Source organism: Capsicum annuum, chromosome 4 (genome assembly GCF_002878395.1).
Source record: "Capsicum annuum cultivar UCD-10X-F1 chromosome 4, UCD10Xv1.1, whole genome shotgun sequence".
NCBI classification, from domain to species: Eukaryota; Viridiplantae; Streptophyta; class Magnoliopsida; order Solanales; family Solanaceae; genus Capsicum; species Capsicum annuum.
This window is the reverse complement of record NC_061114.1, coordinates 10,395,993-10,423,771: the sequence shown is the minus strand read 5'-3', so window position 1 is coordinate 10,423,771 and position 27,779 is coordinate 10,395,993. Positions and strand designations below refer to the sequence as shown.

General features: G+C 39.2%; 1 protein-coding gene and 1 pseudogene across 1 annotated transcript; one reads left to right on the top strand and one right to left on the bottom strand.

The window, feature by feature from the left end:
- LOC107869179 overlaps positions 1-5,278 on the bottom strand; it is a 5,946-nt pseudogene extending 668 nt beyond the window's left edge.
- Positions 5,279-22,768: 17,490 nt separating this feature from the next.
- LOC107868346 lies at positions 22,769-26,932 on the top strand. Its single transcript, XM_047410712.1, has 7 exons — positions 22,769-22,870; positions 25,357-25,457; positions 25,721-25,821; positions 26,121-26,198; positions 26,287-26,348; positions 26,605-26,653; positions 26,741-26,932. Exons 1-7 carry the CDS (start codon positions 22,845-22,847, stop codon positions 26,930-26,932), a joined length of 609 nt encoding a protein of 202 aa, XP_047266668.1. The 5' UTR covers positions 22,769-22,844.
- Positions 26,933-27,779: the final 847 nt, after the last annotated feature.

Sequence of the window (27,779 nt, the reverse complement as noted above, 5' to 3'; positions counted from 1 at the left end):
CTCTGCGTCCCTGTCAAGCATTAGGCTTGGTTGATTTTCCTTATTTTAGATTGGATTATGGGTCTTCCTAGCAAAGAGTTCTTCTTCTAACCCTACAATCTTTGGCACATTTACTGCCCTACACACCTTGTAATTAAACAAGGGAAGGGATATTCTATATCAGACCTTGAGACCCAAATTTTTATCTCTTCGGTGATAATCTCTCCAAAGTTTAATTTGAGGTTAGCCATAAAACTTGTGACTAATATTGCTCTATCATCCTCGAGAATATTATCACCATCTGTGGGCATCAACCTCATACTTACAATACCCTACAAAAATCGTGCCTCTGAAATTAGGTAGGCCTTGAAGATCCTTTACCCAGATTTGTTAGTCATTCCAGTTCTCCATCGGCTATGAGTGTGGCTAACCAATTCCACTGATTTTCCTGATGCTTCAACTGGGTATAGAAAGTAGGTGAAATAGCCTGAGGAGTGAAGTTCGGGCCATGAAGGAACCTGATGATTGTTGATTCATAAACATCCACCATTACACCCCGTATTGGGACATTATCCAACAAAGGTTGGTCAGCTGCTTTCTCTCATTCTCTACATATGTTTTCCAAGCGAGCTTGCTAATTTTCATAAAACTCCTTAACTAGTTTAGGGAAAAATGAATTTCCTCCTCGTGTAGTCCATCCCAAATCATAGCCATGAAATTTTTGCTCCACCTTCGGGTACCTGCTCAACCCCATAGTGATGATTCTCTTCTCCACAAAGATTGGCCTCCTGACAGTACTTCTGTTGGTTCTGCAAAGCCCATCAAAGAAAATTTTCTGATCTTTGGGAATCTTCCATCTAGTGCCATCTCGGACTTCAGGATTCTTGCATTTGACCATAGTTCCCCAATTGGAGAGTCTTTATAATCATGTGGCTCAGCAAAGGGGGACTCAGCTGATGATCCCTCAGACTTATACCCCTCAAAATCAGGATGATCTGAATCATGCTCTTCAGATTTAGCATGTTCAGACTCTTATTGCTAAGAGACTATCTACTCAGAAGTTGTATGCTCAGATATTGTTGGCTCAGAGTCATTTTCTTCACTCTCTTCCACCTCAACTGGTGAGGGTGATAGAGTCTTTTTAGTGCTTTGCTTCTCCTTTTGCTTCCTGAGTAGAGGCTCTTCCTCTTCATAATAAGACTCTTCGTTGAAGAGTCTCCGAGGTACACTTCCCTTGGTCACTTTATTTGTAGATTTTGAGTTCTTTCCTTTGGGTTCCATTTCAAGACCTGATGGGAGCCTTTAATGTGGTTACACGAGCAAGAGGAAATAAAGAGAGATTCTTGATTTTGATTGCAAACCCACACATACAAGGAAACTTTCTTTTGTTTTAGTTGGAGAGACTTTGAAAAGGGAAGAAAATAGACCAAAGATGGAAAGAGAATAACTTCAAGGTAATAAAAACTAAGCGGGAAGGTGGAAAGGCCAAGCTGTGGGCCGGGTTGGGTCTTTTTAATTTGGCCCACAATTTTAGCTAATGTTGGGCTTTTCGTGATGACATTTTGATAATCCATCACAATTTTGATAGCTTATCACAAATGTCGTCAGCCTTAACAAAACTTGCCTCAGAGCTGTTGTTTCTGACGACAGAGCTGACGGCTTATCACAATTATTATAGCCCTTCAAAAAATGTCCTTAGGAGCACTTGGCTGGATATATCGATTCTACCTTCTTTGAACTAGAACCTAACTACAAAAATAAATAATTTTTTGGAATATAAAAATTTTAGGTTGCCTCCCAATAGCGCGCACGACTTGGTTATCTTGAATACTCAGACTTCGCCAAGACAACCTGTTGATACTCGTTTACCATCTTTGCCTCCCAATAGCGCCACTACCTCCTTCTCCTTCTCTTTGTCTTTATCCGAAGCATCATCAGATTTATCCAGCTTGTCAGACTCTACTGGAACACTTTTTTCCAGTTCAACATCAACTACCTCATCAACTACAGGTTTTCCTACAGAAGGTTCAGGTAATATAATACCACTTCTAGTGGTAATAGCCATGCATAAGCCATCATTCTGCGGATTTTAGATCGTATCACTTGGTAACATTCTGCTCTTCCTTTGGTTGAATGTTGCAGAGAGTTGGCTCATTTATTGCTCCAACTGTTTAATTATGGTGGAGTGTGAGTGCACCAACTGACTGATGGATGTCAGATCAGTCTTCATGATGATCACACCAGAGTTGGTAGCTTCCACTCCGTTCAACAACTTAGCATCATGTCCTCTATGGACATCTTTTTAAAACTTTTTGAAGCAGCCTCACGATTTTTAAGAGGAACATATAACCCGTTCCTGTCATTGTTATTCTTCTAATTTCCTTTCTCCCTATCTTTATAACCAAGCTTATCATAGTAAGTTCGACCTTGATTCCTTTGGCTATTGCCTTGGAAAACCCCCTGATTATTAATATAGTTAGCCTCTTCTTCTGCATCAGCCTTACTTTTATCCTAAGATCCCACAGCTATCACCTTTTCAATTTTGCCTGATAGCAAGTACTTGGTTAGTAAGTCCATCTGTGTTTTAAGATGATCCTTGTCTTGGTCATGCTCTTCTTCTCTTTTGCATTATTCTGCAGTAATACCTATAGAAATAGTGGGGCTGGCCACCACAGAGTCTCTGGTATGCCATGTCTGACTCTGTTTGGTCATTCTATCCAGCATCTCTGAAACCTCTGGGAATGTAATATCAACAAATGAACCATCAGCAGCATTGTCTACAATTGGCTTTGTAATAGAGTTAAGAGCCCTGTAGAAAGTCTCCATCAAATGTATGTCCGTTATATTGTGGTTTGGACACTGTGTCAGCTTCTTCTTGAATCTTTCCTAGGTTTTATGCAAGGCTTCAGTAGGGAGCTTCCTAAAGTTGCTGATCTCGTCCCTCAACTGTACCCTCCTAGAAGACGGAAAGAACCTTTCTAGGAAAGCTCCTTTCAACTACCTCTAGTTAGTTATAGAATCGGGTATCAACTCATTTAGCCATAATGTTTCCTCCCCAGACAGATACAACGGAAATAATCTCAATGATGTGTGAGCAAAAGCTATCACATTTAATGCTTTTTAGCTCAAAATAATTATGAATTCTAAAGCAACTCTTTTTGTTTTGATGTGTTTTCTCATGATATTACAGAAAGAGGCTGAAGAAATTAGAATAAACAATAATGGAGCAAAAGAGTTGAAAATCTGAGCAAAATAGAAGAAAACATGGCTGACGACCTCCGTGATAAGTCGTCAGCCTCATGATAGCCTATCAATATTGGCACCAGCCTTAACCAGGGTGTTGCAGTTTGAGGAGTAGTTTTGACGACGCCGGTGATGTGGCATCAAAGTCGTAATAAGGCTTCAAGAATAGCGTTAGCCTTAAGTAGAAAGTTAGCATGGGAAGAAGATATCTGACGACGTCGGTGATACGCCATCAGATCCCTGACGTAGCGTCAGCCATATTGTCAGCCTAAGATAGAACCTGAAGGCAAATGAAGCCTCTCTGACGCTATCCGTGATAGGGTGCCAACTTCTTGACGCGGCATCAGCCTGAGCGTCTCCTATTTTGGACAATTTTATTAATTTTGTTATTTTATTTCCTTAATTAGGCTTTAGTGTAAATAGTATCTTGTAGGGTTTTTGATTCATTGCATAATTCACCTATCAGACATCAACTCTAAGGAGAGAGACACATATTTTCGCTCTCTTTCATAAAATATTCTTGTGTTTTCGTATCAATTATTTTTGGGGTTTCTACCTTGTGATTAAATCGGAGGAACTACTTGTTGTTTTCTATCCATTCGTAAGTTTATCATTATAATCATGAATTCAACTTGTTATTTCTTTCATCAAATCATGAGCGGCTAATTTCATTAGCCAGAGTTATGGGATTTATGGATTAGGGTTTGATATGATACTAGGTGTTGAACGGATTCAAAGAGTAGTAAAACATCTTGAAATTCTGTTGTTTTAACTAAAATCTAGTGGTTTCAAACATTAGGTTATGCCTTAGGTTTTATTTGCTTCTAACGGAGAAATAGACTAGAGAACGAGAATTATCAACGGGGACTCGGAAGCTACCAACCTTCTATTTAATGATTAATGTCGTAACTGGATTAATCTACCTGATATAACATCCTATTGGAAATATATATGTTATCTAAGTTCAAGAGAATTAGATAATAAATTATCTGGTGAGGTCGAGAGATAAGTCAGATGGTATAATTGTTAGGGATATTCTACTGTTCTACTCATTCCAAGAATCTCTAGCATTACCTAGTATCTGTCAATTCCCGAAATCCTTGGTGAACATAGCTCTGGTTTCCTATTTAGACTGATTTTAAACACTAAAATATTGAAAGTGACTATTAACTCTCTATGAACCTTAAACCCCCATTTTATCTTTTTATATCGATTGTTTGAATTTAACTTGTAGCTATAATTTCAAACTAGTTTAATCGCCACTCACATTGTTCCCTGTGGATTCAACCCTGACTTCAAAGTTGGGTAAATATATTGACGACAACCGCCTTACACTAAATTGAGGTGTAAGTTGAGCATTATAAAAAATGGCTCCGTTGCCGGGGAACAATTTGGCGTATTGAGTTGGTTTGGAATTTTACCTTACTTTCTTGAATTCGAACTTGTAAATGTTTGTTTGTGATTTTCTTTCTTTCGTGTGTTAGGTAGATTTTATTTATTTTTGCTCATTTCTTACTATGGCATCATGGAATGAATGTTAGTTTGATGGTTGGAAATCTTATCTGGATGATCTATGTCCATATTGTGATGGACCCCACTTTTGGCATAACTATAGATATGCTCCTCGGAGAGATATGTGTGCACCATCTCCATCCTACCGAGAGTATAATTGTTCTTTATGTGGTGGTCAAGATGGATATTGGAGTGATTTCTCAAATTCCCCCTCCCCCTATAGTGCTAACCCAAGTTTTAGTTCTTCTTATGAGTATGACAGGTCTTATGGTCAAGAAAAAGAAGAACAAAGCACTGGAAAGAGTGACATTAAAGCTATGCTTCAACTAATGTTGGATAGTACAGACACAACGAATGATAACATATGTGACATACGTCAAGACATTAGGGCATTTAACAAGGGGAGAGAAAGGATAGAAGAGATGGATATCAAGTTCAATCATCCAAAACACTTTTCTACATTATGTTTAGATGATATCTTGTCTGTGGAATCATTTAAAATAATGGAAGAGTGTGACGATGAAGAGCAAGATTCCTATACTGATGATGAGCTTGATATTGATCAACCCTTGGAGATTTCCCAACCAACCGAGCCAACCATGAGGGATGATGCCAATATTGAGGAAATGGTGCTAGAGGCAAAAGAAGAAGCCAAGCCAATCTCTTATGAAGACTCTAGTCCAATTCAAAGTAAAAATGTTGAGAAGATGAATAAAAGTGAGTGTGTAGAGGATAGTGTAAATTTTGACGTAGGATCTGTTAGGCCACACTCGAAGCATTTTTACACATTATGTTTAGATGATATCTTGTCTGTGGAATCATCTAAACTAGTGGAAGACTGTGAAGATGAGGAAAAAGAATCCTATATTCTTTATTTTACACTTGATAAACAACATAAAAACACACCTCACTTTAAGGTCGAGTTGTTTACCATGCATCATTCATTACTCAGCTTCTTAATCTTTGTACCACCTCCTTATGAGCAAGGTAAGAAGATGGACTTGAAGTTGGAGGTGAAATTGATATCCTTAAGGTAGAGGAAAAAGCTGAGTTGGGTCATGCCGCGATGTTAAACTAGGCGCTTCTTGGGAGGCAACCCAAGGTAATTTGTTGTTTGTATTCGTATTATGTGATTGACATCAGATCTTCGCACCCATGGTGCCACAGGTATGTTTCTAACTCTCTTTTTTTTTATTTGACATGTTGGGAACAATACATGATATTAAGTTGGGAGTGGGGCTACTTGTGGGTGTTGATGTCCTCTTGGGGTTTTTATTGCCGTGCCTCTTTTCCCCGGAGTCTTGCTCCTAGTAGAGCCGACATGTTTAGGTGTATTATGTTTGTTTTGTGATGTGGTGTGGTTAACTGGAGAAAAATAAGTATCTAGAGCAGTTGACATATTTTTTTTGATGTTTAAGACTGATAAACACCTCTCCGTTGGTCTGCTTTATAACTATGTGACATTCATTTATATGTGGCTATTGTGAATCTTTTTATGGCATTAGTACTAAGGACATAAAAATCACTGCTAACAATTGCATGAACCGAATGGGTAGTAGCTTGTGATGTACCATTATGCCATGTGTGTGTGAGGTCTTACTCAATTCCCTGTGTGTTTTGAATCTAGAACTTGCCCGGTTAGTCTTACCTTGGTTGAAAGATAGGGGTTAGGAAAGGATCATAGGCTGTTTTGATTTTTAAGTTACTTTTTTGCCTAAATAACCTTCCATGTATGCATGATATCTCTTGATCCCTATTTTGAGCCTGAATTGACCATTTCTTTCTATGACACCTATCACCTTCTCGTTTAGATCATAATGGACCTATTTTGGCCTTGGTCCTCCTTGGACACTGTGCACCTAGACTTAGGTAAACAACCTAAGTTGAGGGTGAGTATCATAGGGATGCATGATGTAAACTGGGTGTGAAGAAAGGTAGAATCAAAGGAAAAGAATAAGTGAAAAAGAATAAAAAGATGGGTGGTGTGGAAGAAGAATAAGAAAAGGTAGTGCCAAGTAGGCTTAGTCACTCTAAATTCCACTGAATTTCATACCAACCCTTAGCGTACATTACAAGCCAAAGAAAAGACCTATAGTGATCCTAACTTATCTGTCTGGACACCTTGGTAATGAAAATAAGGGCAAGCATATGGTATTTGACATGCATTGTTTGGAATTTCTTTCTGAGAGTGAGTGTCTCTTGATTGTCCCCGCATTGACATGCTTGAGTTCATATATGAGTGAGCAGGGACTTCTTTGTTGTAAGGGCACATCGATTGCATTGCTAGCTGTTCACTTGTTTGGGTAGTGTAACTTGTACATATGCATGGTTATTGTTGCTGAATTGATGCCATACCTTGATTTCTTTGGGTCATATTGTTAAACTTCATGGATATGCATAATTGGATTAAGCGTGGAGAGTGGCATGAGTTTTGAGCTAAACTTGATAATCAACTGTGATAGGTATCTTATGTGTCTCTTGGTTAAGCATCGTAGTATGGTGTTATTAGTTGCTTGAGGACAAGCAATTGTTTTAAGTTGAGGGTGTATAAATAGTATCTTTTAGGGTTTTTGATTCATTGCATAATTCACCTATCAGACATCAACTCTAAGGAGAGAGACACATATTTTCGCTCTCTTTCATAAAATATTCTTGTGTTTTCGTATCAATTATTTTTGGGGTTTCTACCTTGTGATTAAATCGGAGGAACTACTTGTTGTTTTCTATCCATTCGTAAGTTTATCATTATAATCATGAATTCAACTTGTTATTTCTTTCATCAAAACATGAGCGGCTAATTTTATTAGCCAGAGTTATGGGATTCATGGATTAGGGTTTGATATGATACTAGGTGTTGAATGGAATCAAAGAGTAGTAAAACATCTTGAAATTCTGTTGTTTTAACTAAAATCTAGTGGTTGCAAATATTAGGTTATGCCTTAGGTTTTATTTGCTTCTAACGGAGAAATAGACTAGAGGACGTGAATTATCAACAGGGACTCGGAAGCTACCAACCTTCTGTTTAATGATTAATGTTGTAACTGGATTAATCTACCTGAGATAACATCCGATTGGAAACAGATAAGTTATCTAAGTTCAAGAGAATTAGATAATAAATTATCTAGTGAGGTCGAGAGATAAGTCAGATAGTATAATTGTCAGGAATATTCTGTTGTTCTACTCATTCCGAGAATCTCTAGCATTACCTAGTATTTGTCAATTCCCGAAACCCTTGGTGAACATAGCTCCGGTTTCCCATTTAGACTGATTTCAAACACTAAAATATTGAAAGTGACAATTAACTCTCTGTGACCCTTAAATCCCTATTTTATCTTTTTATATCGATTGTTTGAATTTAACTTGTAGCTATAATTTCAAACTAGTTTAATCGCCACTCACATTGTTCCCGGTGGATTCGACCTCGACTCCAAAGTTGGGTAAATATATTGACGACGACCGCCTTACACTAAATTGAGGTGTAAGATGAGCGTTATTACTCAATCAGATAGCATTCTGGATCACTCCTGGGTTATCAAAAGATTTGCTGATGGCGACAAAATTCACCAGATGCAAGTTTGGGTCATCCTCGGGAAGGCCACCAAACAACCCCTTCAGATTTAGGAGTTGAATCATAGTACTCGTAATGTTGAATTTTGCCCCAGGTGCCAACGATGGAGGAATAATTGCACCCGTTGCACCTGCTCCGTCCATTCCATCATCATCATCATTGAGATTATACTGGACCGGATGGTACTCTTGCCTTTCTCGGAACGGATGTTTCCCATTAATATTATGTCGTATTGGTGCAGCTATTTGCTCTGCAAGCCTTGGGTTACCAGGATTCAATAACTCCTCGTCTCCCAAATCTTCATCCTCGAGATTTGGATGTCGTGCTTGCTGCCCGACATTTTACATATTCGCCTGAGCTCTAGCTAAGGCTGCCAATATGTCAGCCTCTTGTTGTTCTGTCATTCTTCAAATTCATTGCGGTTCCGAATTAGGTGGTAATAACGGTTCTCAAGAATTTCTGGTTCTTGGCATACACTATAAAGATCCTGTAAATAAACAAAAACAACAAATAAATGTAAAACTAGGAAATTTGACTAACAGTCAATTAGCACATGCAAACTTCAGTTTTCTACCGTATTCCCCAGAAACGACACTATTTTTGGTAACACTCAAACTACACTTCACAACGAGAATGTAAACGATCATTGTCAATATAAAACCCAACTAGGTTGGGGTCAAATCCCACAGGGAATATGGTGTGAACTTAAGTCGTTTACAATTTAATCAACTGATAGTTGATGTTTTCTGAAATGGGGGTTTTTAGTTGAACAAGTAATTGTTAATCACTTTAATCAGTGTTCGTAATCAAGAGTTTATAAAAAACCAGAATTATGTTCACTAGGGATTTTGGTACTTGACAGATGCTACTAGTAGTTCAAGATTCTCACGGTAGGTAGGACAATAAGTTATCTTTATCTAAGTTATGCCTCGACCTACTTAAGCATTTAATTACCTAATCCTTTCGGACTTACGGAATTTATATTCACTGCCCAGATTTTACCTCAGGTTAACCAACCTTGTTACAGCGCTGAATATTAAACGAAAGTTTAGTATTTCCAAGTCCCTGTTGATAATTCACTTTCCACTATATTTGATTTCTTTCTCAAGCAAATCAAAGCAGGTGTTATCTATCGTTTGCAATCAACAGACAGTAATTAAAACATCATAATTATCAAGGAGTCCTACTACCTTTCGAATCATGAACACTCATCATCTTATCAAGACCTACCCCTAGATCCCATAATTCAGGTTAAAAAATTTAGCTGCTCATGACGTAATAATTGAAGCAACTAGATGAATTCATGCTTTGAAAGATAAACTTACCACAAGATGAATAATAACTAGTGAATCTCAAATTAGATCAAAACAAAAAATCCCAAAATAATAATTAAATTCTCTTCAAAATAATTGCTTTTTCAAGCCAAGAATTTAGAGAGAAAATATCAAAGTATCGTGTCTCAAAACTCAAGGTTTGGAACTCTTAAGAAAACTCTAAACAAGGCTTTAAATAGTTCACCCTAATTATGAAAACAAAATAATAAAATTCAAAAAAATTTCAGATTCGGTGACGCTATTTGTGATAGCATATCAGGAGGCTGACGACTTATCACAAATGTCGTCAGCTTCCTCTTTGGTTTGGACACTTGCTGCCTAACGCTGATGGAAAATAGTGATTCCATATCATCTCCTTGACAACTTATCACAAATGGTGTCAAGTCTCTGCTTCAGTTCTCATGTGCTTCCTTAGGCTGACGGCATTCATGACGGCGTATCATCTCCTTGACGACCTATCACAAAATGTTGTCACAGCTTTCAGCTTAGGCCACTTCTCTGTCTATGGCTGACGCTGAAGCTGGTAGCTTATCACAGGGCTGATGATTTATCACAAATGTCATCAGCCACACTTTGCCTCTATTTACTTCAGATTTCAGCTCATTTGTTTCTATTCTTGTTGGTTCTCTAACATATAAGCTTCTTCTACAGAATCAAACATAAAATATTCAAAAATGACAAAAGTTGCTTAAGACTTCGCAATTATTCTTAGTTCAAAGCCTCAAATTTGTTAGCATTATCTCACACATCAATCATACCCAGGCACCGACCCACCCCAAATAACCTTGGATATAGTACATAGATTTGACCCAAAAATGCCCTATTCGCACAGTTTTGCCTATTTGACCACCTAAATAGCCTTGCTTACACGAACGGAAAATATTAGGCTACTCTTTAGCCTCCCTGGCATGCCCCGAATGATTTTCGGCCCAAATCAAGCTCGAGCACCGATCCCACCCCAAAAACCGTCTGCTATAGTGCACCGATTTGGCTCGAAAATGCCCCATTCGTGCTGTTTTATCTTTTTGACTACCCAAATGGCCCATCCCGTACAAACGAACAACATTAGGCCGTTCTCCAGCCTCCCTATCACACCTCGGTCGATTTTTTACCTAAATCACGCTCGAGCCTCGAGCCTACCTCAAAAACCATGGAACATAGCACACCAATTTGTCTTGAAAATACCCCATTTATGCCATTTCACCCGTTTGACCACCCAAATGACCCTGTCCATAAAAACAGACAACACTACGCCACTCTGATGTGTGAGCAAAATCTAACACATTTAATGTTTTTTAGCTCAAAATAATTGTGAATTTTAAAGCAACTCTTGTTGTTTTGATGTGTTTGTTCATGATATCACATAAAAAGGATGAAGAAATGAGAATAAACAATAATGGAGCAAAAGATTTGAAAATCTGAGCAAAATAGAAGAAAACATGGCTGACGACCTTCGTGATAAGTCATCAGCCTCGTGATAGCCTATCAGCATTGGCGTCAGCCTTAACTAGAGAGTTATAGTTTGAGGAGCAGTTCTGACGACGCCGGTGATATGGCGTCAAAGTCGTAATAAGGTGTCAAGAATGGCGTTATCCTTAAGTGGAAAGTTAGCATGTGAAGAAGATATCTGACAACGCTGTGATACACCGTCAGATCCCTGACACGGCGTCAGCCACATCGTCATACTAAGACAGAACCTGAAGGCAACTGAAGCCTCTCTAACGCCATCCGTGATAAGGCGTTAACTTCTTGACACAGCGTCATCCTGGGCGTCACCTATTCCGGACAATTTTATTAATTTTGTTATTTTATTTCCTTAATTAGGCTTTATTATAAATAGCATCTTTCAGGGTTTTTGATTCATTCATAATTCATCTATCTGAACAATTTTACTGGGGGCAAAAAAGGAGAGAAACCTCTCATTGAGAGTTCCTAACATTCTTGTAAACATCTTCCATTTGAAGATTGATTGTGGGTATGATTTATTACTTTTTCTTGATTATGAATTCAATACATATTGTTGATCTTTGTATCATAAATAGCTAATTTTCTTTACTTGAGTTATGGGAACCTTGATGTGAATACTAATTTGGGTTGTGAATCTAATGTATGTCCATACGAAATTGATGTTGTATAAACCTTTCTTTATTTTAATGATCTTTCTTGGTTGCAACTTAATAGAGTCAGCACTACAAACATCACTTGTCTGAGAGGAAAGTGTTTGTTAGGTTACTTCAATGAAACAATCACTTGTCCGAGAGGAAAGTGATTGTCGAGAAATGTAACGATATCTCTTAGTTGCAACTTGAAAGGTGAACCCAAGAACATCACTTGTCCGAGAAGAAAGTGTATGTGGGAAAAGAAAGAGTTTACATGGACTCGAAAGATTTTAATCTTTAGTTTAATGGCAAATGCCTTAACTGGATTTGCCTACATGAGAACATAGTTGAATAGTAAACACATCCTTTAAGTTTGAGAGAATTAACAGATACACTACCTACTGAGGTCGAGAGATGAATGGGTAAATAATAGGATTCAACTCTTCTTGCTATTGAAGTGTCAATTGGAACTCTAAAGTGATTTACAACCCAACCTATGTAAGCATCTTGGTAACCATAACTCTAGTGTCCCATAACATTGTTAAATCGAAGTGTTTATCAACTTTTGTTTAACCATTTAAAACCCCCAAATTTTATCTTTTTTATCATTTGTTTAAATTCAACTTGTAGTTGTAGTTTCAAATTAGTTTGATCGCCAGTCACATTATTCCTCATGGATTTGACCCCGACTCCAAAGTTGGGTAAATATATTGACGACGACCGCCTTGCACTTATTTGAGGTGTAAGTTGAGCATTATCACACTCCCCAGCCTCATTGGCAACCTCCGATCGATTTTCGGCCCAAATAACACCCGAGCCCTGGGCCCTTACCGAAAATCGTGGTCTATAGTACACTGATTTGGCCTAAAAATACATGCCCTATTCGCGTCGTTTTGCCTGTTTGACCACCCAAATGGCATCGTCCACACAAACGAACAATACTAGGCCGCTCCTCAGCCTCCCTATCAAGTACCAGTCGATTTTTTACCCAAATCAAGCTCGGGACCCAAGCCCACCCCAAAAATCGTGGGCTATAGCACACTAATTTAGCCTAAAAATGCCTCGTTCGTGTCATTTCACCCGTTTGACCATACAAATAGATCTACCCACAAAAATAGATAACACTAGGCTGCTCCCCAACCTCCATGTCATGCCTCGGTCAATTTTCGACCCAAATCACACCCTGTCCACTGGCCCACCCCTAAAACCGTTGGCTATAACACACCAATTTGGCTCAAAAATGCCCCGTTAGCGTCGTTTCGCCCGTTTGACCACCTAAATAGTTCTGCCCACACAAACAGATAACACTAGGCCGATCCCCAGCCTCTCTAGCATGCCCCAGCTGATTTTTGGCCCAAATCACACTCGGTCCCCGGGCCCACCCCAAAAATCATGGACTATAGCACACAGATTTGGTCTGAAAATGCCCTGTTCTCATTGTTTTGCCCATTTTACCACCCAAATGGCCCCGCCCACACAAACAAACAACACTAGGCTACTCACGAGCCTCCCTGTCACGCTCTGATTAAATTTTAACCCAAATCACGCCTGAGGGGCCGATCCCACCCCAAAAATTGTAGGTTGTAGCACACCGATCTAGCTTGAAAATGCCACGTTTGCGCCGTTTCGCCCGTTTGACCACCCAAATAGCCCCGCCCATACAAACAAAAAATATTAGGCCGCACCCTTGCCTTCTAGGCATATCTCGATCGATTTTCGACCTAAATCATGTTGGAGCCCGAGCCCAGCCCAAAAATCATGCACGTCGATTTTTCCTGAAAATGCCCTATTTGCGTCGTTTCTCCCGTATGACCACCCGAATGGATCCGCCCATAAAAACAGACAACGCTAGGCCACTCCCCAACCTCCTTGGCATGCTCCAGTCAATTTTTGGACCAAATCAAGCCCGAGCACCCAGCCCACCCATAAATCGTAGGCTATAGCACAACGATTTGTCTCAAAAATGCTCCGTTCGCACAGTTTTCCCCGTTGGACCACCCAAATGGCCCTGGCCACACAAACGGAAAACACTAGGCTACTCCCCAGCCTCCCTGGCATGCTCCGATTGATTTTTGGCACGAATCACGCTCAAAACCCAGGCGAATCCTAAAAACTGTGGGTTATAGCACATCGATTTTGCCCATAAACACCCTGTTCGCACAGTTTCACCCGTTTGACCACCCAAATGGCCCGACCCACACAAACGGATAACCCTAGGTCGCTCCCCAACCTCCCTGGAACTCCCCAATCAATTTTTGGCCAAAATCACGCTCGGGCCCTGGGCCCACCCCGAAACCATGGGCTATAGCACACCGATTTGGCCCAAAAATGTATCGTTCGTGCCGTTTCGCCAGTTTGACCACCCAAATAGCACCTCCCACACAAACGGACTACACTAGGCCGCTCCCCAGCATTTTTGGCACGCGTCGGTTGATTTTCAACCCAAATAAAACCCAAGCCTTGCTCCCACCCCAAAAATCATGGGATATAGCACACCAATTTGTCCCAAAATTACGCCTTTCGAGCCGTTTCACCCGTTTGACCACCCAAATGGCCCCGCCAGCATAAACGAACAATACTAGGCCGCTTCTCAGCCTACCTGGCACGCCCCGACCAATTTTTTTCCCAAATCACACCCTAGCCCCGAGCCCACCCCAAAAATCATGGGCTATAGCACACCAATTTAGCCCGAAAATGCCCCATTTGCACCGTTTCTCCCATTTGACCACCCAAATGGCCCCTCCCACACAAATGGAAAACACTTGGCTGCTTTCCACCTTCCCTAACATGCCTCGCTCGATTTTTGGCCCAAATCACGCTCGAGACCCAATCCCACCCCAAAAGTCGTAGGCTATAGCACACTGATTAGGCTCGAAAATGTCCCATTCGTGTCGTTTAACCACCCAAATATTTCCGTCCATACAAACAGACAAATCTAGGTTGCTCCCTAACCTCCTTGGCATACCCCGATCACTTTTCGGCCCAAATCATGCCGATCCCTGGGCCCACCCCAAAAATCGTAGGCTATAGCACACATATTTGGTTTGAAAATACGTCATTTCACTCGTTTGACCACCTAAATGGCCTCGCCCATACAAACGGACAACACCAGGCCACTTCCCAGCCTCTTTGGCACGCCCCGATCGATTTTTAGCCCAAATCACGTCCTAGCCCCAAGACCACCTCAAAAATCGTGGGTTATAGCGTATCGATTTGTCCCAAAAAAGTCCCGTTCGCGTTGTTTTACCCGTTTGACATCCCAAATGGCCTGCACATACAGACCTATAATACCAGGCTGCTCGCCAGCCTCCCTGGCATGCCCCGAACGATTTTCGACCCAAATCACGCCCGGGCCCCAGGTCCACCCCAAAAATCGTGGGCTATAGCATACCAATTTTGCTTGAAAATGCCCTGTTCGCACCGTTTGACCATCTAAATGGCCCCGTCCACACAAACGGACAAAATTAGGTCCCTCCCCAGCCTTCTTGAAATGCCCCAATCAATTTTTGGACCAAATCACGCCAGATCTTGGGCCCACTTAAAAAAAACATGGGCTATAGCACACCGATTTGATCCAAAAATGCCCCATTTGCGCCGTTTCCCCTATTTGACCACTTAAATGGCCGCCCACATAAACGGACAACACTAGGCTACTCACCAGCCTCCCTGGCATGCCCCGGTTAAAGTAGGCCAAAATCACTCCTGGACCCCGGGCCCACCCAAATATGGCACACTAATTTTGCACGAAAATGCCCTATTTGCAGCGTTTCACTCGTTTGACCACCCAAATAGCCCCTCCCACACAAACGAAAAACACTAGGCCGCTCCTCAAGCTCCCTGGCATGCCCTGTTTGATTTTTGACCAAAATTAATCCTGGGCATCGATCACACCCTGAAAACCGTGGGCTATAGCACACTGATTTAGATCAAATATACTTTATTCACGCCATTTTGCCCGTTTAACCACCCAAATAGCACCGCCCACACCAACGGACAATATTAGGCCACTCCCCAATATCCCAAGTATGCCCCGAGCAATTTTTGGTCCAAATCACGCCCGGGCCCCAGGCTTACCCCAAAAAACATGGGCTATAGCAAACCGATTTGGCACGAAAATGCCCCGTTCGCACCTTTTTGCATGTTTGAGCTCACAAATATCCCGCCCACACAAACGGACAACACTAGGCTGCTCCCTGGCATGATCGGTTGATTTTCGAACCAAATCACACCCAATCCCAGGGCCCACCTCAAAAATGGTGAGCTATAGCACACCGATTTGTCCTGAAAATGCCCCATCCACGCCGTTATGCCAGTTTGACCACCGAAATGGCCCGCCCACACAAACGAGCAATACTAGGCCGCTTTCCAGCCTCCTTGGCAAACCCCGAGTGAATTTTGGCCCAAATCATGCCCGGGCTCTGAGCTCACCCCAAAAACAGTGGGCTATAGCACACCGATTTTTCCCTAAAAAAACCATTCGCGTTGTTTCTCTCGTTTGATCACCCAAATGTTCCCCGCCCATACAAACAGGCAACACTAGGCCACTCTCCGGGACTCGGGCCGACTCCAAAAATTATGGGGTATAGCATCCCGAATTGGCCCAAAAATTACCCGTTCGCGCCATTTTGCCCCATTAACTATCCAAATGGCCCCGCCCACACAAACGAACAACACTAGGCCGCTCCCCAGCCTCTCTGGCATGCTGTGATTGACTTTTGGCCCAAACCAAGCTCGGGCACTGGGCCCACCTAGTAAACCATGGGCTATAGTACACCAATTTGTCTTGAAAATGCCTCGTTTGCACCGTTTCGCCCGTTTGACCACCCAAATATCCTCGCCTATACAAACGGGCAACACTAGGCCACTCACCAGCCTCCCTAGCATACCCCGATTGAATTTTGGCCCAAATTATGCCTGGGCCCTCATCCCACCCCAAAAACTGTGGGATATAGCTCATCGACTTCGCCCGAAAACATCCCGTTCACATCGTTTCGCTCGTTTGACAACCCAAATATTCTCCGCCTATACAAATGGACAACACTAAGCTTTTCCCCAGCTTCCCTGGCACGCCCCGATCAATTTTCTGCATAAATTACGTTTGGATCCCAGGCCCATCCCAAAAATCATAGGCTATAGCACACTAATTTAGCTCGAAAATGCCCCATTCACGTCGTTTCGTTCATTTGACCACCTAAATAGGCCCGTCCAGACAAACGAAAAACACTAGGCCGCTCCCCAGCCTCCCTAGCACGCCCCAGTCAATTTTTAGCCTAAATCATGCTCGGTCATCGGGCCAACCCCAAAAATCAAGGGCTATAGCACATCGATTTGGCCCAAAAATACCCCGTTTACGCCGTTTCGCCCGTTTGACCACGTAAATGGACCCTCTAATACAAACGGACAACACTAGGACACTTTCCAGCCTCTTTGGCATGCCTCGATCGATTTTTGGCCCAAATCACGCCCAGTCCCCAAGTCCACCGAGAAAACCGTGGGCTATATAGCACACCGATTTGGTCCAAAAATATCCAATTTGTGTCGTTCCACTCGTTTGACCACCCAAATGGCCTTTCCCACACAAACAAACAACATTAGGCCACTCCCCAGCCTCCTTGGCATGCCACATTTGATTTTCGGCCAAAATCATGCCCGGGCCTCCAGACCACCCTGAAAAACGCGGGCTATAGCACATTGATTTGGGCTAAAAATGCCTCGTTTGGGCTTTTTCGCCCATTTGACAACCCAAATGTCCCCACCCACACAAAAGGGCAACACTAGGCCTCTCCCCATCCTCCCTAGCACGCCCTGGTTAATTTTTGACCAAAATCACACTAGGATCCTAGGATCATCCCAAAAACCGTAGGCTATAGCAAACCGATTTGATCCAAAACGCCCCGTTCGCGTTGTTTCGCCCATTTGACCACACAAATAGCCCCTCCCACAAAAATGGATAATACTAGGCCACTCCCCAGACATCCTGGCATGCCCCAATTGATTTTCGAACAAAATCATGCCCGGTCCCCAGACCCACCCCAAAAACCATGGGCTATAGCACACTTATTTGGCCCAAAAATGCCTCATTTGCATTATTTTACCCGTTTGACCACCCAAATGGCCCTGCCCACACAAAAGGATAACACTAGACCGCTCTCCAACCTCCCTGGCACACCCCAATCGATTTTCGACCTAAATAATATCTGGGCCCACCCCAAAAATTATTGGCTATAGCACAGAAATTTTTTTAAAATAAACTCCGTTCACGCCATTTTACGCTTTTACCACCCAAATGGCCCCGCCCATACAAACGGACAATACTAGGATGCTCCCCAGCCTCTCTGGTATGCCCTGGTGTATTTTCGGCCCAAATTACGCCCAGTCCTTGGGCCCACCCGATGGATTTTTGACCAAAATCATGCCCAGGCCCTGGGCCTACCCCAAAAACCGTGGGTTATAGCACACTGATGTGGCCCAAAAATTCCCCGTTTGTGCTGTTTTGCCTATTTGACCACCCAAATGGCCCCGACGACACAAACGGATAACACTAGGCCGCTCCCCAGCCTCCCTAACACACCTCGATCGATTTTTGGCCCAAATACACTTGAGACCCAAGCCCACGCTGAAAATCATGGGCTATAGCACATTGATTTGGCTCGAAAATGCCTCATTCGTGCCGTTTTGCCCGTTTGACAACCTAAATGGCCCCATCCACACAAACGAACAACACTAGGCCGTTTCCTAGCCTTCCTGGCATACCCCACTCGATATTTAGCCCAAATAACGCTCGATCTCCAAGCCCACCCCAAAAACCGTGGGCTATAACACATCGATTTAGCCCCAAAATGCACTGCTTGTGCTGTTTCGCTCGTTTAACCACCCAAATGGCCCCGCCCACACAAACGGACAATACTAGGCCGCTCCCTAGCCTCCCTGGCATGCCCCAATCAAATTTTTGCCCAAATCACTCCTGAGCCCTGAGCCCACCCCAAAAATCGTGGACTATAGCACATCGATTTGGCCCAAAAATGCCTCGTTCATGCCATTTGTCTTCTTTGACCACCCAAATGGTCGTTCCCATACAAACGGACAACACTAGGCTCTCCCAAGCACGCCTCGGTTAATTTTTAGCCCATATCATGCTCGAGCCCCGGGCCCACCCCAAAACTCGTGGGCTACAGCACACTGATTTGACATGAAAATGCCTCGTTCACACTGTTTTGCCCGTTTAACCACCCAAATAGCCCTTCCCACACAAATGGACAATACTAGACCATTCCCCAGCATTCCTAGCACACCCCAATCGATTTTTGACCCAAATCACACCCGAGCCTCGGGGCCACCCCTAAAATTGTGGGCTATTGGACACCGATTTAGCCCAAAAATGCCCTGTACGCACTATTTTGCCCGTTTGACCACCCAAATGGCTCCGCCCACACAAACGGACAACACTAGGCTGCTCCCCAGCCTCCATGGTACGCCCCAATCGATTTTCTTCCTAAATCATGCTCAGGCCTTGGGCCCATCCCAAAAAAAGTGGGCTAAATCACATCGATTTGGCCTGAAAACACTTTGTCCGTACTATTTAACCTATTTTACCACCCAAATAGCCCCGTCCACTCAAACGGACAATACTAGACCACTTATTAGCCTCCCTGATATGCCCCGATTGAATTTTGGCCCAAATCACATCCGGGCCCATCCTAAAAACCGTGGGCTATAGAACACCAATTTAGCTTGAAAATGCTTAGTTCGCGTTGTTTCGCTTGTTTGACCACCCAAATAGCCCCACCCACACAAACGAACAATACTAGGTCGTTCCTCAGGCTCCCTGGCACGGCCGAATCGATTTTTGGCCTAAATCACTCCCGGGCCCATGTCCACCCCAAAAATTATAGGCTATAGCACATCGATTTGGCCCGAAAATGCTCCGTTCATACCGTTTCACCTGTTTGACCACCCAAATGGCCCCGCCCACACAAACAGACAACACTTGGCCACTCCCCTACCACCCTGGCATGCCCCGGTCACCCAAAGGCCCCACCCACACAAACAGACAATACTAGGCCGCTCCCCAGCCTCCCTGACACACCTAGATAGCACACCATGCTATTTTGATCTTCAAATCATTTACTTTTCATCACATTCTTAGCTAAAGAAGAATGAAAATTTTATACCGAATTAAGAAAAAGTGACCATTGAATGGGATAAAAGCCGTATTTTAGAAAAACATATCGTCCAAACCACCTTGTGACAGTTTGTCCTCATAGATCTCGAATTAGTACGCAAATTTAAAAAAATCGTCTCAAACGAATATTCGAGTCCAAAGTTATGAAGGTTTAAAGTTTCACCATTTTACAATTACTTTTTTCCTCTCTTTTCACTCCCTATTTTTGATTGACCTTTTTGTCTTACTTAATTTTTATTTATATGGAATAACCTTTCGAGATTACAAATTATTAATGATAGGTGTAGTAAGGAGGATGTGAATGAAACTTTTTTTAAAAATGAGGTAGATAGAATAAGTTAAAATGTGAATTTAAACAATGGTTAAGAATAGCATAAAAGGCCCACTTGGTGTGGTGGTCTTGCATTTGATTCTAGAAACTAGTTATTTATCACAACTACAAGGGTTCAAACCTAGGTGGATCAATTGAGAAATTTTATTAACTATTTTTTTTTTACTTGATTTTGTTACTTTTTTTAAGAAATGAAAAAATAAATACAAAAACATGCAATTTAAATTTTACCAAGTTTTAATATTTTATTGAGTAATTTTCTTTTTTTTTATTGTTATTTTAGTTTTTTAATAAAAAATTAAATTTTAATAACGAAAACATGCAATTTTACTATAATGAGTGCTAGTTCTTGACAATATTTAGTGTAGAAGAGGTTGTAAGCAAACAAACAATTCCTTCTTTTTTCACGCTCTTTTCATTTTTAAATCAGTAGGGTGTGTATGTTGTCAATCGAGGACGTGTATTTCGGTATGTGGCACATGAAATTCGGCATAGTTATACATTGTAAATGTAGTGCGTCGGAGCCTGATAAATAGTGCGCCCACCAATGCCCATAGTCTCGTTGCGCTTTATGCATGTCATCTAGGCACCTATGCCGCACAAGGCTCCAAAACGGCCCATGCCACCCAATTGGCTCATACTGGCCAAGCGGCCCATGCCTCTTATGTGGATCATGGAGATCAAGCGACCCATTTTGTCCAAACGGCCCATGCAGCCAATGATAATCATGCGACCTACCAAGCAACCATACCGCTCACGGTGCCCAAGCAGCCAACGCCGTCCACAACGACGAAGAGGCACAAATCGACCATAATTGCAAAGTGGACCATGTCATCAAAGGCTCCCAAGCAGTACATCGACCCAAGACGCTCATTTGGCCCATGGCGCCCAACCCACCTATCACTTCCAAGAGAACCATGTTGTTCATTTGGTCTATGTCAACCAATCGACCAATGTCGTCATGGCGATCAAAAACCTATGTCATCCAAGCAGTCATGGCTGACAAGCGGCCAATGCGACCCATGCTGCCTATGGCTCCCAAGCAGCCTATGTCGCCCACGAAGCCCAAGAGACACATGCCACCGAAGGCTCCCAAGTGGCACATTGGCCTATGCCGTCCACGATGCCGAAGCCGATCAAGAAGCCTATACCGCTCTTTGGCCCATGACTCCCTAGTAGTCCATGGCGCCCAAGCTGTCGACCTATAACGCTCATTTGGTCTATGGCACCCAAGCAATCGATGTCAACCATGCCGCCTATAGCGATTAAGCGGCCATGCCACTTATGTGAACCATGTCGATCAAGCGATCCATGCTGTCCAAGCGACCCATGGCTGTGAAACGACCTTTGACACCCACGGCTGCCAAGTGCCCATTAATCAAATCAATTCTTAAAAAGCAACATATGGCGATTACTTTGGAATGAAGGACTAGTAAGTATTAACTGTTAGTGTTAGGGGATTAATATAGAAAAATTATATTTTGTAATGCTTTTCATATATTTTTTGAATATTTATATTTTTAATTTTAAAATATTAAATTAATCAAATTTAATTTAATTTTAAAATTTAATCAAATTAATTCTCAAAAAGAAACATAAGACAAATATTTTGGAACCAACGAGTAGTAAGTATTAACTGTTAGTTTTAGGGGATTTGTACAAATTAATTAGGTGATTATCCAATTGTACAAAATTCATACTCAGTAGATGCACATTTTTTCTTTTTAAAGTGAGGTGTTTAAATGATTTTTTTCTTTTGTGCAAAAAATTGTTGTCTTTTGACAAACTAAATTTATGTTTGGTCAAGAATATATTTATTGCCTTCTTCCTCTTTAATTACATGAATTAACTTCTTCTTTTTTGTTTTCCTCTTATTTGACTTTACTTTACAAAAAAATAATTCTATTTTGCATCAATCCCAAGCGAACCCTACACTAAATAAAAATGCTAATTACAAAAATTAAAAATTACTAATTACAAAAATTACTTACATAAATCGTCACTTATTTTCTGTTAAATAGAATATAGCTAGCATAATTACCACTAGTTCATCGTTCAATAAGATTAACGATGGAATTTTATTGTTTTGATAAAATTTATCCGTTGCTAATTCTTGTTGAATTTGTGTCATATCAAGATTAGTTATATAAATTTATGTTATTTTTTATCGAGATTAATTCTTCTCCTCTAAGTTAAGAAATAAAGGAAATTTCTAAAAATAAAACTGAAGTGCCATACAATGCAAGATTTTTTTATTTAATTAAATTTCTCCAATGGCTTTATGAATCAAAGACACAAAAACAAATAGACTATGTTTACATTGTACAAAAAGTATAAAATGAAAATTTTGCGAGAAAAAAAAAAGTGTAATTTGAATTAGTTGACAAGAAAATGAAATTCTTTGATTTTTTTTTAAAAAATTACTAGAAATGCAATCTTATCTCTCTTTTCTACTATCTTTATTTTCAAGTCAACTTAATTGTTTGTTTATTTGTGTTTTCTTTTCTATTTATGTTTTCCTCTCTACCTCTTCTCATTATTTTGTCTTAATTTTTTAATTTTTTTTTTTGTTGAAGTGAGACTTATTCTAGAAATTATGGAGTCATGGAATGCACAAATGATGTGAGTTTTTTTTTCAAATTAATTTTTTCGATGTTATCTTTCGTTTTATGTTTTTATAAGTTTTGCTTTTTTTAACTCTAGTTCACGACTTTTTTATGATATGTATTTTTTCTCCTATAATGTTTTCATTATTTTAGATTTGAATATTTTGTCTTAACCAAAGAAATTTATCTAAAACACGCTTTATCTTGAAACCTATGATTTGGTAGACATTTTTCGATTGGTTTGATAACTTTATTAAGTTGTCAGAATAGAGGAAAATATAAGTTTTGATTGAAACGAGTAATATGATGAAATGAATATATATAGAATAAAAGAAAATGATTTTTCACTAGTCTTTTTAAGGAAATGGTTTGAGCTACATTTAAATGGATTAAATCAGAGTTGGTCAATAAATGGATGGATTAAAACTTGTCGGTGTTTGTGAGTGGGTTCATTTTTTAATCGTTTATATCTTTTTAACAGATTTGTAAAAAGAATTATTTTATGTATGCCTTATATGGAAGTACTTTCTTTTTTAATATGCGTTGTATAAATCAAGCATCAAGCAGTTAAAACTCAAAATTGTTCTTCATATATTTTTGTTTTAGTGTATTTTGTTCATATGAAATCGAACTTTAAATACTTTTAATTTCATTTATCATGATTATTAAATACTTAATATTAATAAAGTGGAAATAGTCATTTATTGAGGAACTTTGCATATTACTCACTTTGTTTCTATTTTTTTTTTAATTCATTTTCTTAAAAAAGTACTCCCTCCATTTCAAAATAATTAAATTATTGAGGTATGATATACCCCTTAAGAAAAAAATAATTTAGGATATAAATTATAGGTAACTTTTCACTATTACCCTTTTAATTGTTCTTAAATTACTCTCCTACAAAATGTGAAGTACTTAAGACCCCATTAAATGAAAGGGTAAAATTGAAAGAAATTTTCAACATGTCTCCTGAAGAATGAACAATTTATTTATTTTAAATATTGAAAAATAACTCAACAATTAATTTATTTTGGAATGGAGGGAGTATTTTTTATAGATTACATTTTAATTTCAACTTTTCACGTAACATATTCAAACACAAAACTAAAGATCATTTTGGTATATTTTATACCTATATCTATTTTAAAATTATAAGATTCAAAATTCTTTTTTACTTTTTTGAACCTCGTGTAAAATCAAAATCAGACAAATAAATCAAAATGAAGGGAATAATTTCTAGTCAAAAATTAAAAGAGTAACTATGAGTAACTCTTTTTTCCCAAATAATTTGACACATTTTTTTTTGGTAGAGTGCATTAGATAAAAAATACATGGATTAGCTTCGTGTATTATTAATATTTTGTTTGGTACATTTTTTCATCTTATGTATAACTAATGTAAGTATTACTACTTATACACTCTATTTGATATTAAAGTGTGTCATACTAATACATGAAAATTCATGTTATTAGTAACACAATGGTTTCTAATACGGCACTTGACTCATTCTTCCAACAATGTCCCGAAGTTCCACCACCAAACTGTAGTACTGCATTAAAATGGCTAAAAACATAATTGTCCCTCAAAATATTTTTCACATTCTTTTCACCATATTTATGGCAATTCATGTTTAGAACGGCTAAAGACACATTGTAAACAATTTAAAAAAAAAAAAAATTAATGTAATTCATATTATTTTTAATACACTAAACCAAACACTGCATAAGAAAAATGCAAATATAACTAATATAAATATTATTAATACACTATATTTTATATTATTATAGATAAAATATTGTTAATGATAAGAGTAAATACAACACAATTTGTTAATTCCAGGGCCATGAATAAACACAAAGGTTTAGCCAAGCCAAGGATACAATAGACCAATTTAAAATAGTAGTGGGGACAAATTCAAACTATTCACCTTTTAAGATGTGTTTGGTAGAGAGGTAAATATTTTTTGAAAAAATGTTTCCGTATTTTCTTATGTTAGGTTGAACAAAATTTTTGAAAAACATTTTCTTTCATAAAAAACAAAAACAATAACTTACTTAACGAAAGTAGGAAAAATAAACTCTATAAATGATATTATTGTATGTTTATTGTATCCTCCTATCCAACATTATTTTTTACTCAATTACGTATAAAATACTTTTGAGATAACAATTTTTTTTTGGCTTACTTACCAAGCTTTAAGAAACCAACTTATAAAATATTATATATGCTTATTGTATTATCCCACCCGCCCAACACCCTCAGTCCCTACCTCTTGATCATCCCACTCCCATCGCCATCAAGGCCTCACACCCGACCCCCTCCTACCTCTATTTTTTTAATAGATTACATATAAATATTTTTTGAGCAATATAATATTTTTTTCTCATATTTACCAATCGCAAGATTAGATACAAGAAATCAACTTATTTTCGAGAACAAATATTTTCATACCAAACATACCCTTAATAAAAAAATTTATGACTCTCTATTGAAAATTTTTAGGATGGACAAGTACATCTATAATTACTTGGTTACAAAGGGGTTGCATGAGACTGCTGAGATATTTGCAATTGAAGCAAATGTTGTAAATCCCAGAAATGTTGGTAAGTTTTTTAATTTAAATTTATGATAGATTTGAACTCATTAAAATAATTATTAAAAGTTGTTTACGTGTGACTTATAACTTACATGTAATCATGAAAGTAGTAGCAGATTCTTGGGTTATAGTAATTGGAGTAGTATGTCTATGTTATACTATTGATAGACTATGTTATTCCTTTGCTTTTATTTTATTTTGACTTTATGATAAAGATATATTTAAATTGTTACCTTTTTAAATTATTTAATTTTTGCGATTTTTTTTTAGCTATCGAATCTCCAGAGGGATATCTCATGGAATGGTGGGGCGGATTTTATGATATATACAATACTTATCAGGCTGAGAAGGTCCAAAGATTTTATGAGAAGGTGTTGCCTAATCTTTTCTAAGTTAAATGGAAAAAGGTGCGAAAACTATACTTAGGCAAAATTTGCAGTTACGCATCTGAACTTTGCGGGAGTCCTATGACCCCATAGACTATTTTTATCATATATGCCAGTTAAATACGGTAAAAAATAGTCTGGGGTCATATGACCCCCGCAAAGTTCAAGATGCGTAACTGCAAATTTCACTAAAGTATAGGTATTTTTCGCACCTTTTTCGCTAGTTAAATTCATCTTTTCGATGATTATTTAATATAAATACATGATTTTTTTAAAATTTTCAGGATACATGGACTACTGAAAATGTGGGATACCATATCCCTTCTGATGTGCCAACATCTTCTCCAAATACTCTCACACCGGTTAGCTCTCCTACCATGCAATCGTTTGAGCCTAATTTTGTATATTGTAGTGTCTCCCTAGTAATGTCACTCTTCTGTTTAACTATAGGTGCGCGATATATCTCATGCAGAGCCGGCGTTCCACCTAATGACACCTGAGGATGAACTGAGGTCTGAGTTAGTTACGTTTATTGCTAATGTGTAGCAGCATTTCTACGTTTGACGTATTTCACAGTGTTTTGTTCCATTGGGTTTTATGCAACGCGATGATGACTGTAAAATGGAATTTATCCAATTTTCGTTGTTATCTTTCTGGATAACTAGTTATCGCTTAGATATTGCATAATGTAAGCATTAGTTTGGTTGGTGAAGTTCGTGAATAAGAAGATCGATCTCTAGCTCTTTTTGATGTTCATGTGTCATACAGCCAACCGATGGAGCAAATTCCAACTATGCCTCAACAGTCGGAGGGCAAAGTATGTTTAGATTTCCGATACAACAACATTTTTTTACTTTTTGTTTTTTAAAGTTGCAACATAACTGACAAGGTTTTATCCTTCCAGGATGAGGGAGAGGTAGAGGTAGATGATATTAACTTCAAACGAACTGTGCAGATGGAACCAAATCCCCATCCCCTTAAAAAGATTAAGCTTATGGTGTCAGAACCTTCTGAAGCAGGTTCGTTGTATTGGTTTCAAATACTTAGCGGTTATGTCTTAGAATCTTTTGTCTTTGATCTTGACAACACATGTTAGCCCACCTAAGTTATTTTATACTCTTATACGACGTAATATGCATTTTGAACCAGATACCAATGTCAACTTTTGTTAGCGTATGAAAATGTTATGGTTGTTTGGATGATCTGTTTGTCTATTATAAGCTCTTCAAGGATGATTAAATAGTTCTCCATTATAACAGAAACTCATATCAGATTCTTTGCTGATGATCATTATCAGGTTGTTCCATCGGCTTCAACTCTGTGATGCAACAAACTCCCTAGTCTAATCAAGATCTTGTGATTTTTTTATCATCCTCTTGGCATGGCATTAAGAAGGTGATAAACTTGAGAAAGAACATAATTCATTAGTATATGTAGGCTATATATTCCATGAACAAAGATGAATGTTGCTACTTCTTGTTCATTTTAAGAACTTTTAACTTTTTCTAGTTGAAGTTGTGCTCATGACTGATCAATCATGAGTAGAATAACATTAGTTGTTTTTGCTTTCTCCAATTGTTAATGGCTATTGCATGTTTGTTAATCAACACAGAAAAATAATCAATACAAGTAGGAAATATGACAAGAAAAATAATCAATACAAGTAGGAAATATGACAAGTATTACAGTGCATAAGTTATAGTGCAGATAGTGAATGTTAGGGCTGCTGATATATTTAGATGCAGCATAGAGGGTTTAGGTTTTAATTCTATAAGTCGTCATAAATGCACAACAACAACAACAGCATATCCAATATATTCCCACCAAGTCATCATAAATGCATAACCAATAAAGACTCAAATCTCATATTATTGTCTAATTAATGGGTAGTTGTTGTGATGAAATGTATGAATCCAACAAGTACAAAGGGACCAGGTCCCTAT

Excerpts from the sequence above, each read along its gene's own strand:
- LOC107868346 (XM_047410712.1), top strand. The coding sequence starts at position 22,845 with ATGGAGTCATGGAATGCACAAATGAT. Across the intron at positions 26,199-26,286 it reads CTCCAAATACTCTCACACCG|GTGCGCGATATATCTCATGC; the intron begins GTTAGCTCTCCT and ends GTTTAACTATAG. Across the intron at positions 26,654-26,740 it reads CTCAACAGTCGGAGGGCAAA|GATGAGGGAGAGGTAGAGGT; the intron begins GTATGTTTAGAT and ends TTATCCTTCCAG.